At 41.9% G+C, this 14,710-nt stretch overlaps 1 protein-coding gene across 5 annotated transcripts in view; it reads left to right on the forward strand.

The window, feature by feature from the left end:
- The window catches only part of LOC147693572 (beta-arrestin-1), a 903,972-nt gene that overhangs the window by 868,211 nt on the left and 21,051 nt on the right, over positions 1-14,710 (forward strand). For 3 of the 5 annotated variants that reach the window (XM_086933800.1, XM_086933801.1, XM_086933804.1), the window contains one exon: positions 1,884-1,907. The exons of the other annotated variants lie outside the window; for them this stretch is intronic. In XM_086933800.1, the coding sequence (XP_086789926.1) occupies positions 1,884-1,907 (24 nt within the window). The remainder of the gene's footprint in view (positions 1-1,883; positions 1,908-14,710) is intronic. 5 annotated transcript variants of the gene reach the window in all.

The following is a 14,710-nucleotide window of genomic DNA, read 5'->3' on the forward strand; positions in this document are numbered from 1 at the left end:
AAAAGAGCTTTGATTTACACAATTGCATGTATCAATGTTATTCTGTCATGAACTTAAAAAGTCCTGTGGTTCGTGGAAAGTTATGCCTTATTTTATTGCTTCTGCATAACTCATAATATACTAAATGTCATTTTACAGTGAAGCAAAGTGCAGTATAACAACTACATATGTTGGATACCTAAGATTCTCCAAAAGATTAAGAATGCCTTTTGTAGAATTAGAAAACATAATTTAAACTTTTCAACAAAACATCAGTATCAATTGTACTTAACTTTGATTTATTTTCCTCTAAAAATGATAGAGCCATATTTAATGTAGTACCTATAATAAGTGTGCTCTATAAAACATAATTGATAACCTACAACAAAAAACATTTCATTTTTGCTTATAATTCATTCAACATAAAAAGACAATATTCGTATTTTAGTTTCTGTGGGGCCTTACACAACTGATAGCATACAACAAAAGGACATACAGAGTATGGTTGTTCAATATTTGGTTGCAAGACTCTTCAGATGAGATCAGCTCCTATACAAGCACGGTATTTCATATCGAAATTCACAAGTATGCTAGTTCATGCATTTGTATTTGCATTTCTACCCTGTAGAACAATATTAAGAAAGGTCTTCAGGAAGGGTATATTCTTTAGAAGTGAGAAACTGTTTGTTATATTACAGGAATATTTTTGTTTTCCAGTTTATGTTGTAAAGACCAATGCAATAGATCTTGACATAGTTAGAGTCCACTGTGCCACTGTGGTACACCCAGAGTATTAAAACGAATTTTTAATTATTTGGCTAATACAATATTATCCCCAGTTGCAAATATCAGATGACTGGTGACATCTGCCAGTGTCCAAGCATGGATCATCTCTTCTTTGCTTTCATAATAAATGTGTAGCACAGCTTCCTAATAGGGAAGAATGAAGCAATGTATTTAGGCTCAAAATAGTGAATCTGTTGAAATATAGAATCGAGAGAAGACATTGTAAAACATATTAATTAAGTATAACTTATTTCTTTAGCCCTATTTGCATATTTGACATGCATTTGATTATTTTGGCCTTTGTAAGTAATGGGTCATTGTTTCTATTGTGTTATCTATGTTCAATATTTGCAAATGCTGTTTGGGTATCATCTATATTAAGAACACTTCTCCTCACAAGGGAACTATATTGAAGATCGCTATAACCCACTTCCACAGTAGATTTGGTCACTTGATCTGCCTTGATGATGTTGATCCATTCTGGCAGACCAATTGGTTGCTCTGGCTTTGGCCAATATGGAACAGCTGTGGCACATTGGTGGATGTACCTTCATCTATTAATTGCCGAGGCAAAAGAGACAACAGAAATTGTACTTTAGCAACTTATTGGCATCAATCAATATTAATGCACCTTTTTATGAAATACTCTAATACTCCTTGCTGTAGGATGATACATTTTCGAAACAACCAAAGGTTGTAGTCATTAATGCAATAGATTATTGCAAAGGACATCTTGATCTTTTTTTCACTTCCTATGTAAGAGCTGTGTCCATGCTTGTAAGTTAAACCAAGGTCTGAAAAACTTTACCCTATGCTATTAATGAAAATGCTGTTCTCTCTTCTATGTTATTACTTTTTCATTGATACTTTTATGGTGACTGAATGTAACTATTTATTCTGAAGCATTGGGATTTATATATTGGATGGCTTTGTTGGGTTGTATACAGCATCCAGTGTGTGCTGTACAAGAAATCAACCAGCTCTCTCCCAAACCCCAGGTCATTTTGCAGGACATAATAATTTCTAAACAAATTTACTGTCTTTCTTTAAAGTAAATGAAGAATCCAACCTAGGAATTTCTAGTTTGACTAATGCTCACTCTGCTTCTCGAATGCCAGCCTTTTGGGAGATCTTGCTTCAAGGTAACGCTTTAAGCTTTGCCTGTTTTTGGCTGTGCATGACAAACTCTATGCAAGTACATTGTCTCGTCAAACTTAAACAGCATTTTCAAACTTCATTGAATGTTGTAGCCATTCCATTTCCTGCGTGCCTTGAGCTTTACATGTTTCTACCAGAGACTTTTCTCAAATTACTTCTACACTTTGAATAACATGTGGATCTGTACATCAACTTTTAACTTATCCATAACCAAACAATTTTTAATTCATTTTTCACTGCACCATGCCTGCCTTACAAATCCTTATCGATCAAGTGAAAAGTTTCCACAGCCACTATTCATCTGTCAGTTTGTTCCATACATATCATACTGCTTGTGCTGTGAACAAAATCATTATTATCGTTTCAAACTTGAATATAGTTTTATTTTGTTAGATATTGCATGAAACATCATTATAACATAACATAACATTATATTGCATGAAACATCATTATATTGCATTGTCATGCTGGGACATACAATTACAAATCACAAAAATGTAACTTTAACATGTAATAGCTTTGATTTTCTGTGTGCAAATTTCAGATGCATTCACCCAGCTACGTCTCACTTGGGCACACAAAAACTTTATTATACAGTCAAAAATTTCACATCCTGAATCCCAGTATTAGAAATATTGAAAAGGAGAATTTTAGTTAAGCTGCACTTTTGGTCCTAGAAAATCTGCTGGTTTGCTTGGTCGCTTTTCTGCCTTTGTATAGTTAATATCAGATTATAGAGAGGGCAGGCAAAAGGCCAAACTAAGGATGCCAAGAGAGCATTTCAGAAACTCTCAAAATGGTGGACCTTTATGGGAATCGAACAGCCTACATAAGAAGCTTTTTCACCCTCCAGAGACTTGTACATTTACACCCAAAAATAGCAGCTTAGGCGTGCTTTCAAGGTTGAAAGAAGGGAGTTAGTACTCCCAACGTTTACTGGGGGAGTTGAAGACATTTTGCCAGAGAAAAAGTCACATGTTTCTGTTAACAAAAGTAGGAAAATACAGTACTAATCACACTTTACACTCAGTCAGTCAAAAATACTTTATTCAGTTAATTAAAACCATAAAAGCATTCTATACACAAAAATTTAAATTGATATACCATTTGTTAGCAGCAAAAATATTACATTAATTATAAACATAGAACAAACAGTTTAAAATCCGACATTAAGAACCCGGATGTGTTAAAATGAATTAAGGTGAATTAGGTCATAGAAATCACTTTCATTTTTTTCCTCCTTATTCTGACTGCTGCAGTAAGGAAACTCGCTATACTAAAAATCTCACAGACATTGGACAGCAACTGTAAATACACAAGTGCTGGTTTTGCTTGTAAAAATCATTTATCCTTTAAAATTGGGATGATAAAACGCTTCCAAATGGTAGACCTTTATGGGAATCGAACAACCTACATGAGCAGCTTTTTCACCCTCCAGAGACTTGTACATTTACACCCAAAAATAGCAGCTTAGGCGTGTTTTCAAGGTTGCAAGAAGGGAGTTATTACTCCCAAAGTTTACTGGGGGAGTTGAAGACATTTTGCCAGAGAAAAAGTCACATGTTTCTGTTAACAGTACTAATCACACTTTACACTCAACTGAAAGCACCAAAATCATAGTTTTCCAGATATAATTAGGTAAAGTTTTTTTTTTGTTCATATACAAATATTAGGTCTAAAATTCAGATATCAGCCTACACATATTACTTTCTTTTTTAATCAGACCCACTCTGCTTAAAATGTGTGCATGAGACTCTAAGCCTTTTCTTAAGACATAAAATTCAAGTGGAGAGGGAGGTGCCCCAAATCCAGCTCAGAAGTCTTATTTGGATTTCTGCAAGATGAGTTGCAGGATTCCTCTCCAGTAAAATAATGTAATTAAATGCAAAGCTAAGTGTTTTGAAAAGGCTTTCCAAGTATGGTAAACTGAACAGATGCTGGAGCTACAGAATGGTTGACTGAACACATATCTAAAATCTTTTACTAAATCTAGGTAGGATCATCCCACTGGTTGGATATAGCTTTTGATCTGTACTTCTATGTCCTTTGCTGGGTTTGATGGCCTCACACACCAGAAAAGGAAAAAACACTTGAGGGTTATCAGTTATTAAATATATGTTGCATCCACACAGGGTGAACAATTGGTGCTGGTTGCTCTCTTGTTGCAGTTACACTCCAGGAAATGTAGCAGCAAGATTTGCAAATCCTCAATGCAATAGATGATGACTTCACTGTTAAATACATTTGGATCTTTGCTATCTCTGCCTTAATGCTGCTGATTTTCATCGCCAGACTTTGCACCTTGAAACCAATGCTGGCGGTCTTTACATCAACAGTGTTACTTGTGTATGTGTGTCCTTTGGTGACTGTAAGAAGGACATCATTTTTGTCATGCTCTCTCTATTTTCCTTTGTCTCTTTTGCTGGGTTAAAGATGCTCAACAGAGGCATAGTGTGTGTTTTTCCGCTAAAACATGTACTGTGGATTATCTTGACCTAATTGGCTTATGGACCTCTCCAGTAAGGCAGAAATAGTAAATAGAGCACAACAGACACAAATGGTTGGCAAATTAAACTAAATATCATGCAATGTCTGTAATGGTTGTAATGTACATTTACAGCATCCACATATATGATGCAAATACTTGCATTAAGAAAGTACTACTGTACACCATTGTCTTCTGGTTGGGCTGCAGTTTAACAGCACTAAAATAACACTTGGGGGGTCATTAGGATGGCGGACCGACCTGCGTCTGTCTGCCACCCACGAGGTAGAGGGACCGTCCGCATGGGGAGCGGCGGTCCCTACATGCAATTTAGGATGTGACCGCCACCCTGGCGGTCAAATCCTGTATCCTTAACATTGCGGCGGGTGCTGCTTCAAGTGGCGCCCGCCGCAATGTTAAAAATGCATGCATTGCATTTGCATGCACAAAGCGGCAGGCACCGCGCGGTGCCTGCCGCTTTTTGCATGCAAATGCAGAGGGGTACCCTAGGTACCCCCCATGTGCACCCCCACCCCCCTTTACACTGGGGGCCTGCAATGGCCCCCCAGAAGCAAAGGTCCACATGCTTTTCCACAGCGAAAAAATCGCTGCAGAAAGCATGTCTACACATGCTTCCTAATTTGGCTGACGGTGTCTTGCAGACACCGCCACCAAATAGCCCTCCAAAACCCGTGGATCAGCGGCGGATGGACCTGCCATCCGCCGCTGGTCCCAGCGCAATCCCACCGCCATCCTAATCTGGCGGTGGGTGTTTTATGTGGCTGCGGCAGTGAATCTGCATCCTCCGGGCCGGCGGTGGCTTCCGCCGGCCCGGAGGATGGGAATTCACCGCCATCCTAATGAGGCCCTTGGTAAGGCGAAGTGGCACTATGTAGACAAGCATTGTCATAGCCAATAAATTTCGCCTTTGGGACCTTATAAGTATTTAGCCATGCAGCACATTATACTGGGTGCTACACCATCTACTATTATTTCACATCCTGAAAACTTCCTGCTGGACAATAGCATGAGAGTCCAGAAAACAACAAATTTGAAAATGTACATATTAAAAATCACCAACTGAAACAAATGGAAATGATGAAACACCAACAATCAGCTTACTTATGCTAGTGAAAACGCATTGAATTTCTTTTTTGCACTTCGTTATGTGTCCAAGCACCCACTTGGTAGCAAGTAGCAGGTGTACTCCAACTTCCTAGTATTCAGTAAAAATCAAAGGAATCGCTAGTGAGCTGCCTACTATTAGGATCGCACTGGGATAGACAATATGCATGAGCACCAACATACAAATGCCCCCTATTAGCAACTTAAATAGCTGAAAAAGTGGCTCCCATGTCTGCATCTAAGCTAATTATACTGCATGTTATCATGCACAAGGAAAATATTAATAGACTACTGCCTAGAATATCTGAGCATTGCAGTCACGAAAAGTGCATAGATATGCATGTTAGATTCATATAGGACTATGTTAATTCTATAGCATGCATTAGAATAGTTTAGCTTTCTCCCACTGGAAACTCCTCTTCCCAATAAAAGTTCTTGTGAAAGTGCATTCCCCATGTTTCATTTATTATCTCCCACATTGTTGAGCCAAAATATGTACATGAGAGCATACAATGCTCATGTGCGTGTTTATTTTATGTGAATTTCAGTTTGTTCCCATTAAAGAGAGGCATAATGGATTTGCAATGTCCCTCTCTGTGACTTCACACTGCCTATGCTAATTTGAAACCCCGCCCCCCCCCCAAATCCTATTTTATTTTTGTTTAGGGCACATGCCCCCTGTCCTCTGCATTTTAGTACTTGTCGTTTTGCTGTTTTCAGTATATGAATGGACTTAAATATACAAAAGCGCTGAAGACTGACTAGTGAAGTGGTCCATTAACCCCTTCGATGCTGATGACGAGCACAGCTCGTCATCAGCCACGGGGGGCGTGTGCGGATGACGAGCTGAGCTCGTCATCTAACGCGGCTTTTAGAAAATAACCGCCGCAGCGATGCGGTTAATACGCCAGCCTTGTTGCACTCATAGTTCCTCGAAGGCTTGTTCAAGGTCCAGCACAGTCCATCTGACACACTCCATTTCTGGAGGGAAACCGACTGTGGCAAGCCTGGGAGGAAGCCTCTTGGTCCAGTAATCTCTGCAGGACTTGGGTTACTGTTGACTCGTGATGCAGGCAGCATGTTCACTGCAATGGTCAGGAAGCCGCCTGCATGTGAGGTGAGACGGTACTACTACTTTCAGTCCTCTCACTCTTGAATGTGATTAGAACAGTGTTTCTTTATGTTAGCCGCTTTTTATGGCTTCCCTGACAGTGCTCTGTGGATGACTTGTTCTTTCTGCAGTCAGCACACAATTAATTTCCCAGTTGGCTCTGCCAGAGGAACAGCGATCAGAGCTGGGTCGCAAATTTTTGTGTATTTTCAAGTTCATGTGCAGGTTGATTTTCACTGCTGTGGGTAAAAGCAGCCCTGTTCTGTTAATCCTTTCCCTGACTTTCTAGAGGCGTCAGAGGCAGGCCAGCTCGCTGAGTCACTCTTGGCTACTCAGCTAGTCTGTTACATTCTTGTACCATTTCTTCTGTCAGCCTCTTTATACCTAAATGCATGGTGACAAAAGAGACAGATAAGTTTCAAAACGATACCGATTTGCAACTTCTATGTATGCGGCGTTAGGCAGCACACACAGAAGTTGCAAAACTGCATTTAAAAAAAAATGATTCTTTATTTGCAGGAAGGGGAACCTTCCTGTACATAATAAACAATCATTGGCCTTTTGCTGTTTTCATGTGTGTTGCACAACGTAGCACACATGAAAACAGCAAAGGGTAAGACCAGATTTTCCCTGGTCTTAATTCTGGCACTGCCTCCTATTTACGCCTCCCTTGTAAATAGGAGGCAGCATCAGGGTCAATGGGTGTTGCGGTTGAGCGCCCACAGCAACACCCATTGCCCTCCCCTGTCACTAAAAGCACAGCGTGAAAGGGGGCCTTGTAAATAAGGCAAAACCCCTTTTGCCACAGGAACCTTTTTAAAAGTGACGTTCCCGTGGCAATAGGGGGTTGTAAATGTACCCCATTGTGTCTTGTTGGAATGCACTAGAATATTTACAAACATCTCCTCCTCATGTACAAATACCCTTAGCATATGTGCAGATTCATAGATGAAATCTGTGAAAAATTGAGGTGAAAAATTTGCTTTTTCAACCCAGAAAATTGCTTGGTGCAGAGTGTGTAAAAACAACAGGACATGTTGTGGGCCCTTCTCCAGAAAGGGATTCAGTGAGATGCGTCTCCAGAAGAGTATAAACAGAGTTATCCACCATATGTCAGAAGTAAAAATGTTTACCCCTCTACTATCTAACACTTATCCTACTGTTGCATTCAATGGAGTGGCAATAGTAATTTTTACCCCTCTGGTATCCAACACTTTCTCTATTGTTTCATTCTTTGGAGTGGGAATAGTAATTTGTGCCCCTCCGCTATCCAGCCCTTTCCCCAACTGTTGCAATCACTGGAGTTCGAATAGTAATTTGTACCCTTCTGCTATCCAACACTTTCTCTATTGTTGCACTCTTTGGAGTGGGAATAGTAAATTGTGCCTCTCTGCTATCCAGCACTGTTGCACTCACTGAAGTTGGAATTGAAATAATTACACTTCTGCTATCCAACACTTTTCCTACTGTTGCACTCACTGCAGTTGGAATAGTAATTTTTACCCCTTCGCTATCCAGCACTTTCCCCACCTACTGTTGCACTCAATGGAATGGGAATAGTAAATGTTACCACTCCGCTATCCAACATTTATCCTACTGTTGCACTCACTGGAGTTGGAATAGTACATTTAATTTCTCCACTATGCAACACTTACCCTATTGTTGCACTCACTGGAGTGGGAATAGTTATTTCTTCCCCTTTGCTATCCAACCCTTTCACTACTGTTGCACTGATTGTATTGTGAAATGTAAGTTTACATTTTTTTTAAATAGTTGAATGTTTTCATTTTTTGATAGATTTCTGCTTTTTATATTTTAAATCAATAATATATATATTTATATTTAATCTTTCAACATTAAAACAATGAATAAACTATTCTTTTTAATTTAAGTAAATATATATATATATAGAGAGAGAGAGAGATTATTATGTTTGTGTTTATTTTTTTATTACGTTTATTTATTATATTTTATTAACATGTATATTAAATGTATTTTTTTTTAAATTATATTTAATATATATATATAATTTTATTTTATATTCATATAAACATCTATATTTTTATACATCTATATTTTTTACATCAATATTTTTAGTCTATATCTTTGTACTTACTGGTGTAAGTATAGGAGTCCATATTTTTGTTGTCTATATTTTTTACTTGATATTTTTAACATCAATATTTTTATATCATTGTTGTGTCAGTGAACCAATATATTTATCAGTAACTAATGTTGCCAGGAAACTAGTTTGTGTAAAAAGTTAGTTGCAAAATATATTTTATTCTCAATCAAGTCTCCAGGCTGCATCATGCAAGGCAATTTTTTGGAAAGTGTGTGCTTGTGTGAAAAATGTTATGCAAGGTATCTGCAAACCACATTTTACACAAAAAAAGTGCAATTTCACAATTTTAGAGCTTTGAACACCCCTAAGATTAGTCCTTTGCAGACCAGCACAATGGGACATTATCTCTACTGGCCACACAGTACCACTTGTAAGCAAAGTTGTCCTGGTGCAATAGCCCTTCTTACGTGTTTAATGTTACGATAACCGTATTCTTGATGATCATTAATTCTCCTGAAAGAGACCCTCACTACAAAAATACTGTGACTGGAGGCCCGTGTACTGTGTTTTTATTTCCACAAAATAAGGAATGGTTACTTTTTGTGGATGTGACAGACGTGTGAGGTAGGGCAGCAATTTCCAAAGAGGCGGACAGGAGTCTACCAGAGACCATTTTTAGCACCTCAAACATTTACATAGATGCAGGTGCTGTCTACCCTCCTTTCCTATAGATGATGTGTAATCTGGGTCGTTCTCTCAAACAGTATGTTGTGAAGAGTGATTGAGTCCTTGCACCAATAATAACTGATTTATCTATACCGTGGTTGTTTCTGGTGATTTGATGGTCACAGTGGGGTTATATTGATGGAGGTTGTGCACTTTCTAAAAGTCAATACCTCCAATATCAGATTGCAGCACTGTTTTTTGTGAAAATAAACTCTAGATTGTAAGAAGATGCATAATCCCTATACTCCCCCCTTAGACACCCCTATTCCCTGCAAGTGCCCTTCTGTGTTTTGACTCTTTCGATTTATCTCACTTGGTGCACTTGCTTGTGAAGTACCTCATGGATTTTGCACGACCATAAGACTTTAGTGAGGTGATCTAGCTGGCCAGCACCAATATTATTTAAAAAACTTCTAGCAGCTCTGGAAAAGAGTTTTAATTCAGGATTTTAATGTGAAATCAGATATTTTTATTATAGTGAGGAAACGAAATAAGATTGCCCATGCCCCTCCTGCCTGGTTGAGGAAGCACACACAGCACAGACGTCATAAATTATATTTAAAAACGCCATCTTCTGTACACTGTAATCCTGTGACGTAATTTAATCTGTCGCCACTTAATTGCACCAGGACGCCATTTCATGGTGCCAGCTCGCGCAGCTGTGGCTGCACCGCTGAGTGCTCCCTGCCGCTTCGGGCTGCACAGCCGACCCTGCACCCCCTTCCCCCCACCAGAGACTGAGCATGTCCAAATTTCATAAAATCAGAAACCGCGACCAGCAGACGCCAACTGCTCCAGCAGAGGAGGAATAGTTTAATTAAACCCTTGCTGTTGGAGACCTTAATGGGGTTGTCCTCTTCCTGCTCCGGGGTCTGTGATTCCCTCAGAGAAATAAAGGCAATGTCCCTGGGTATGAAATGTGAACAGAGAATGCTAATAAACAACGAACATTAGCACTGTGCTTTATTTATGCGCTGCTCATTTGTAGCGGTCTCCTGTGGCCGCTTCTTGCCCATTGTAATCGGTGCTGGAAGCGGCAGGCCAGTTCAGCCAGGGCTAGTAAAACATACCACTGAGCTAAAATGCTCTGCTTTGAATGGAACACTGTTATCTTCATATTTCTCTCTTCACAAAATTAAACCTTTACCCCTCCCCTGCTGATGACGGAACCGCTCCGTCATCAGCTACGGTTGGGCTGTGCTGATGACGGAGTGGTTCCGTCATGGCCCGGCCACCGCGCCTGCGCGGCGCTGTTTTCGCGCCTGCGCGGCAGTTGTATTGAGCAGGGCGGGTCATGACGGAACCGCTCCGTCACCAGCACAGCTCAACCACGGCTGGTGACGGAGCGGTTCTGTCACCAGCATGCGGCCGCCGCGCGGCCGCCCCGCCCCGCCCCGTTAGCGCTGCGGCGGAATAGCCGCCGCAGTGAAAGGGTTAAATCAAACCTCAGAAGGCCCTTGTCCTGCAGCTCAAAGTTTTATTTTTAGACCCTCATTGAAGTAACTCTTGGAGATAAGGAGGGGCATTCCTACTCCAAACTAGTCCCTGTCTAAAGTGTACCCACCCATTTCCTCCACCTCCATGCCTTTTGGCAATTTTACAGTTCTGGCAAATCATTATGGGGCAGATTTTCAAGCCCTTAGCGCCACTTTTGCATCATTTTTAACATGGGAAAAATTATGCAAAAGTGGCGCAAGGGGCTTGTAAATAAACCCCTATGTCTTTAAATCCCAAATGAAACAAGTGAGTCCTCTGAGTGACTTAATTTGTGTTTGATAAAATGCAGTCCTTAATTCTGTCTGCCTCTTCTAATGCTCGCCTCATATCTCTCCTCTTCAAATCTCATATATTTCCTGAAACCATTTGCTGTACCTCTTCGCCGTTCCCTCAGACAAACACGCCCCACAGTTTAATCCGGCTGTAATTTCATTGCGGCTTGACGGTGTCATCATTGGTGAAATTAAAGAGCAAAGTTATGAAAAAATGACCACGTGCAGCGCATCAAGTCACCTTTCTGTGCTGCACTCCGTCACTGGGAAAGGGCAGTAATGTGCCGTAATTAAGGCATAAGCAAAAACCACAGTTGATGGACAGAATGCAGAACAATGTCATACATTCACCCCAGTACAGAGATCTGGGCCTAAATCCATCGTTTTTTTGCACTCCACACCACCCCAGTTCAGACATGGCCATATCCAAATCAGTCTGACCCTGTGCCTCATGGGAACAGTCCAGCCCGAACTACCAAGCCATGCCTTCCCTGGACCGGAAACAAGCTTCCGAGGACTGGTTTATGGCATTCCAGCCGTCTTCAGCCCGGCTTGCTTGAATACAGTGGTGTGGAGAGCACGGGACTCACGTCTGAGCATACCCATCCCACTCAGGGTGACAAATGCAAAAACCACAGTTGATGGACAGAATGCGGAACAATGTCATACATTCACCCCAGTACAGAGATCTGGGCCTAAATCCATCGTTTTTTTGCAATCCACACCACCCCAGTTCAGACATGGCCATATGCAAATCAGTCTGACCCTGTGCCTCATGGGAACAGTCCAGCCCGAACTGCCAAGCCATGCCTTCCCTGGACCGGAATGAAGCTTCCGAGGACCGGTTTCTGGCATTCCAGCCGTCTTCAGCCCGGCTTGCTTGAATCCAGTGGTGTGGAGAGCTGTGGTTTTTGTAATTAAGGCATAAGGCGCATCCTGACTTTTCGCCCCTGCTGGTAGCACCAACACAGGCACAATAGTGCAAGGGTGCCTGCGTTGCATGCCCCTTCCTGCACAGTAACAATCCTGAGAGCAGGGTCGGACTGGGAACCAAAACCGGCCCTTGCAAAGTGCACGACCCCCCCCCCCGGCGGTTGGGGGTGCCGCCGAGCTCTTTGCCGGGGCCGGTTTTCGCCCGATTTTGTTACAAGGCCGATTTATGTTGCAAAAACGGCCCTGTAACAAAAACGGCCCCAGGGGCCCAGAACTGGCCCCCACTCTTGCGGCGCACCGGGGGATTGCCGGTGGCCTCAACGGCCTGCCTGAGAGGCCTATTCATCTATCTATGTATGCTGCAGAGTGTAGAACACATAGAAAAATTAAATAAAGATGTTTTTCCTTGTTACACCTCTCCTTGGGAGCCGTCTCTTGTTGGCGCTTTCCCAGTTTTACAAGCTCTTGTAAATCTGGGAATGTGTCAAAAACCATGGGAGTTGCGAGGGAACACTCACGCAAAGCCCATGCAACGCCCATTCGAACGCCTCCCTACTGCAGAGTAATGCGGCACAGAGATTTGTGCTGCAGTGCGCTACTCCAGATATTTGAAGGCACTGAAAGCCACGCCTTTGGGTGCCTTCAAAAATCTGACTTAGAGGCTTGTGTCACAAATGAACCACGTTGCATGATGCAAACCTCTCATGTTTGTGCCCCTTAGTGTGGTATCTACTCAGTTAAAAATTAGTACTAATGTCCTCTGTGCAAATACAGAACAACCTCCAATATCCTTATGTTTGTGCTGTAAATAAAATATGAGCTTCTCACTTCCTAGAAAAGCACAAGAGTGGTGTTGACATAGTCTGGGGTTAGAGTGTAAGGCTGGTTGGTGTGCCCAGGCCATAGTTACTGCGCCAGTCTCTTCCATGCATTAGTGCTGGAGCTTTCCATTTTCCGTTTTGACAATTCAGCACCTTTAAACAGCACACTATTGAGATTTGTTGATTAATTTATTTGTGGGTTTTTTTCCAAAGAGGTATAAACAGCAGGAAACATCTCAGAGTGCTTGGTGGGCTTGTGGCTCTTTCCTAGAAATATAGCTGCTTAAGAAATGATGTTTGAGGGTGATATACTTCAGCACTTTCCAGAGAAAGAGTGGGATGAAGCTTTTAATTGACATGGACGGCAGCAAATGTAATGTTTCTGGTCCAGACGCAAACCCACACCTGCACTGGTAACAGAACATTAGTGACAGGTGTATGTATGTATGTATGTATGTATGTATATGGTATATGTAAGCGCACAACTCATCCCCAGAGGGATATCCCTGCGCTAGTCTGAGTCAATAACTGGTTCTCGGTTAATAGAACTAATGTCGATATAGCCAAGTCAAGCTTCCAGTATGCATTTCACTGCAGGTGACAGCACAGCCTCTGTTTCAAAGGTGGTCACAGTTCCAGATGCAGTGACTGCATCCACTTGCAAGTAGATGCCTCAGAGGTCCCTGGCCCCACCGTACCCCCATGGAAGGTGCACCCTTTGGGGAGCACTGACTGTACCCCACCTCGATGTGGCACACAGTCAGTCCAAGCCCTGATAGCATCTTTGGCTCTGCAACCGCTTTTGTAATATTACATGGCCAAAAACACAAAAAGATGCCCTCATGAGGGAATGCCCCCTTAGCACTCTAAGCAGTGACATGATCCACATTGCAGAAGGGGCCACACAAGTGTGGTTCCTTTAGTGATACCATAGTGTCCTAGAGGTGCAAATACAGGTTTCATTCATGGAGCACTATGTTTGTAAAGATGAAGACAGGAAGAGATGAAAGGAGACTAGGGGGCATATTTACAAGGCTGGACTGTCACTTTTTCTAACGCTCCCGTGGCATTATGCCATTTCCCATATTTACAAGGTGGTGGTAAGCCTCTTAATGTGGCTTAAAACCACCTTATAAATATGCCCCTTTCCCCCGCAGTCTGCTGCGGCAAAGGAATGTGCAATGGATGCTGCTGTGGGCGTTCCACCGCAACACCCATTGCTTCTTGATGCTGCCCCATTTTTCCAAGGCTGGGGCATTGCCAACAACTAAGGCCTGGTAATACCTGGCCTTGGAATGGTGCTATTAAGGCCTGGTAATACCTGGCTTTAGTATGGTGCTATTAAGGCCTGGTAATACCTGGCCTTAGGATGGTGCTATTAGGGCCTGGTAATACCTGGCCTTAGAATGGTGATGTTAAGGCCTGGTAATACCTGGCCTTAAAATGGTGATATTAAGGCCTGGTAATACCTGGCCTTAGAATGGTGATATTAAGGCTGGTAATACCTGGCCTTAGAATGGTGATATTAAGGCCTGGTAATACCTGGTCTTAGAATGGCCTGGTAATGGTAATACCTGGCCTTAGTATGGTGCTATTAAGGCCTGGTAATACCTGGCCTTAGGATGGTGCTATTAGGGCCTGGTAATACCTGGCCTTAGAATGGTGATATTAAGGCCTGGTAATACCTGGCCTTAAAATGGTGATATTAAGGCCAGGTAAGGCCTGGTAATACCTGGCCTTAGAATGGTGATA

The sequence above is a fragment of the Lissotriton vulgaris genome, chromosome 8 (assembly GCF_964263255.1).
Source record: "Lissotriton vulgaris chromosome 8, aLisVul1.2, whole genome shotgun sequence".
Classification (NCBI taxonomy): Eukaryota; Metazoa; Chordata; class Amphibia; order Caudata; family Salamandridae; genus Lissotriton; species Lissotriton vulgaris.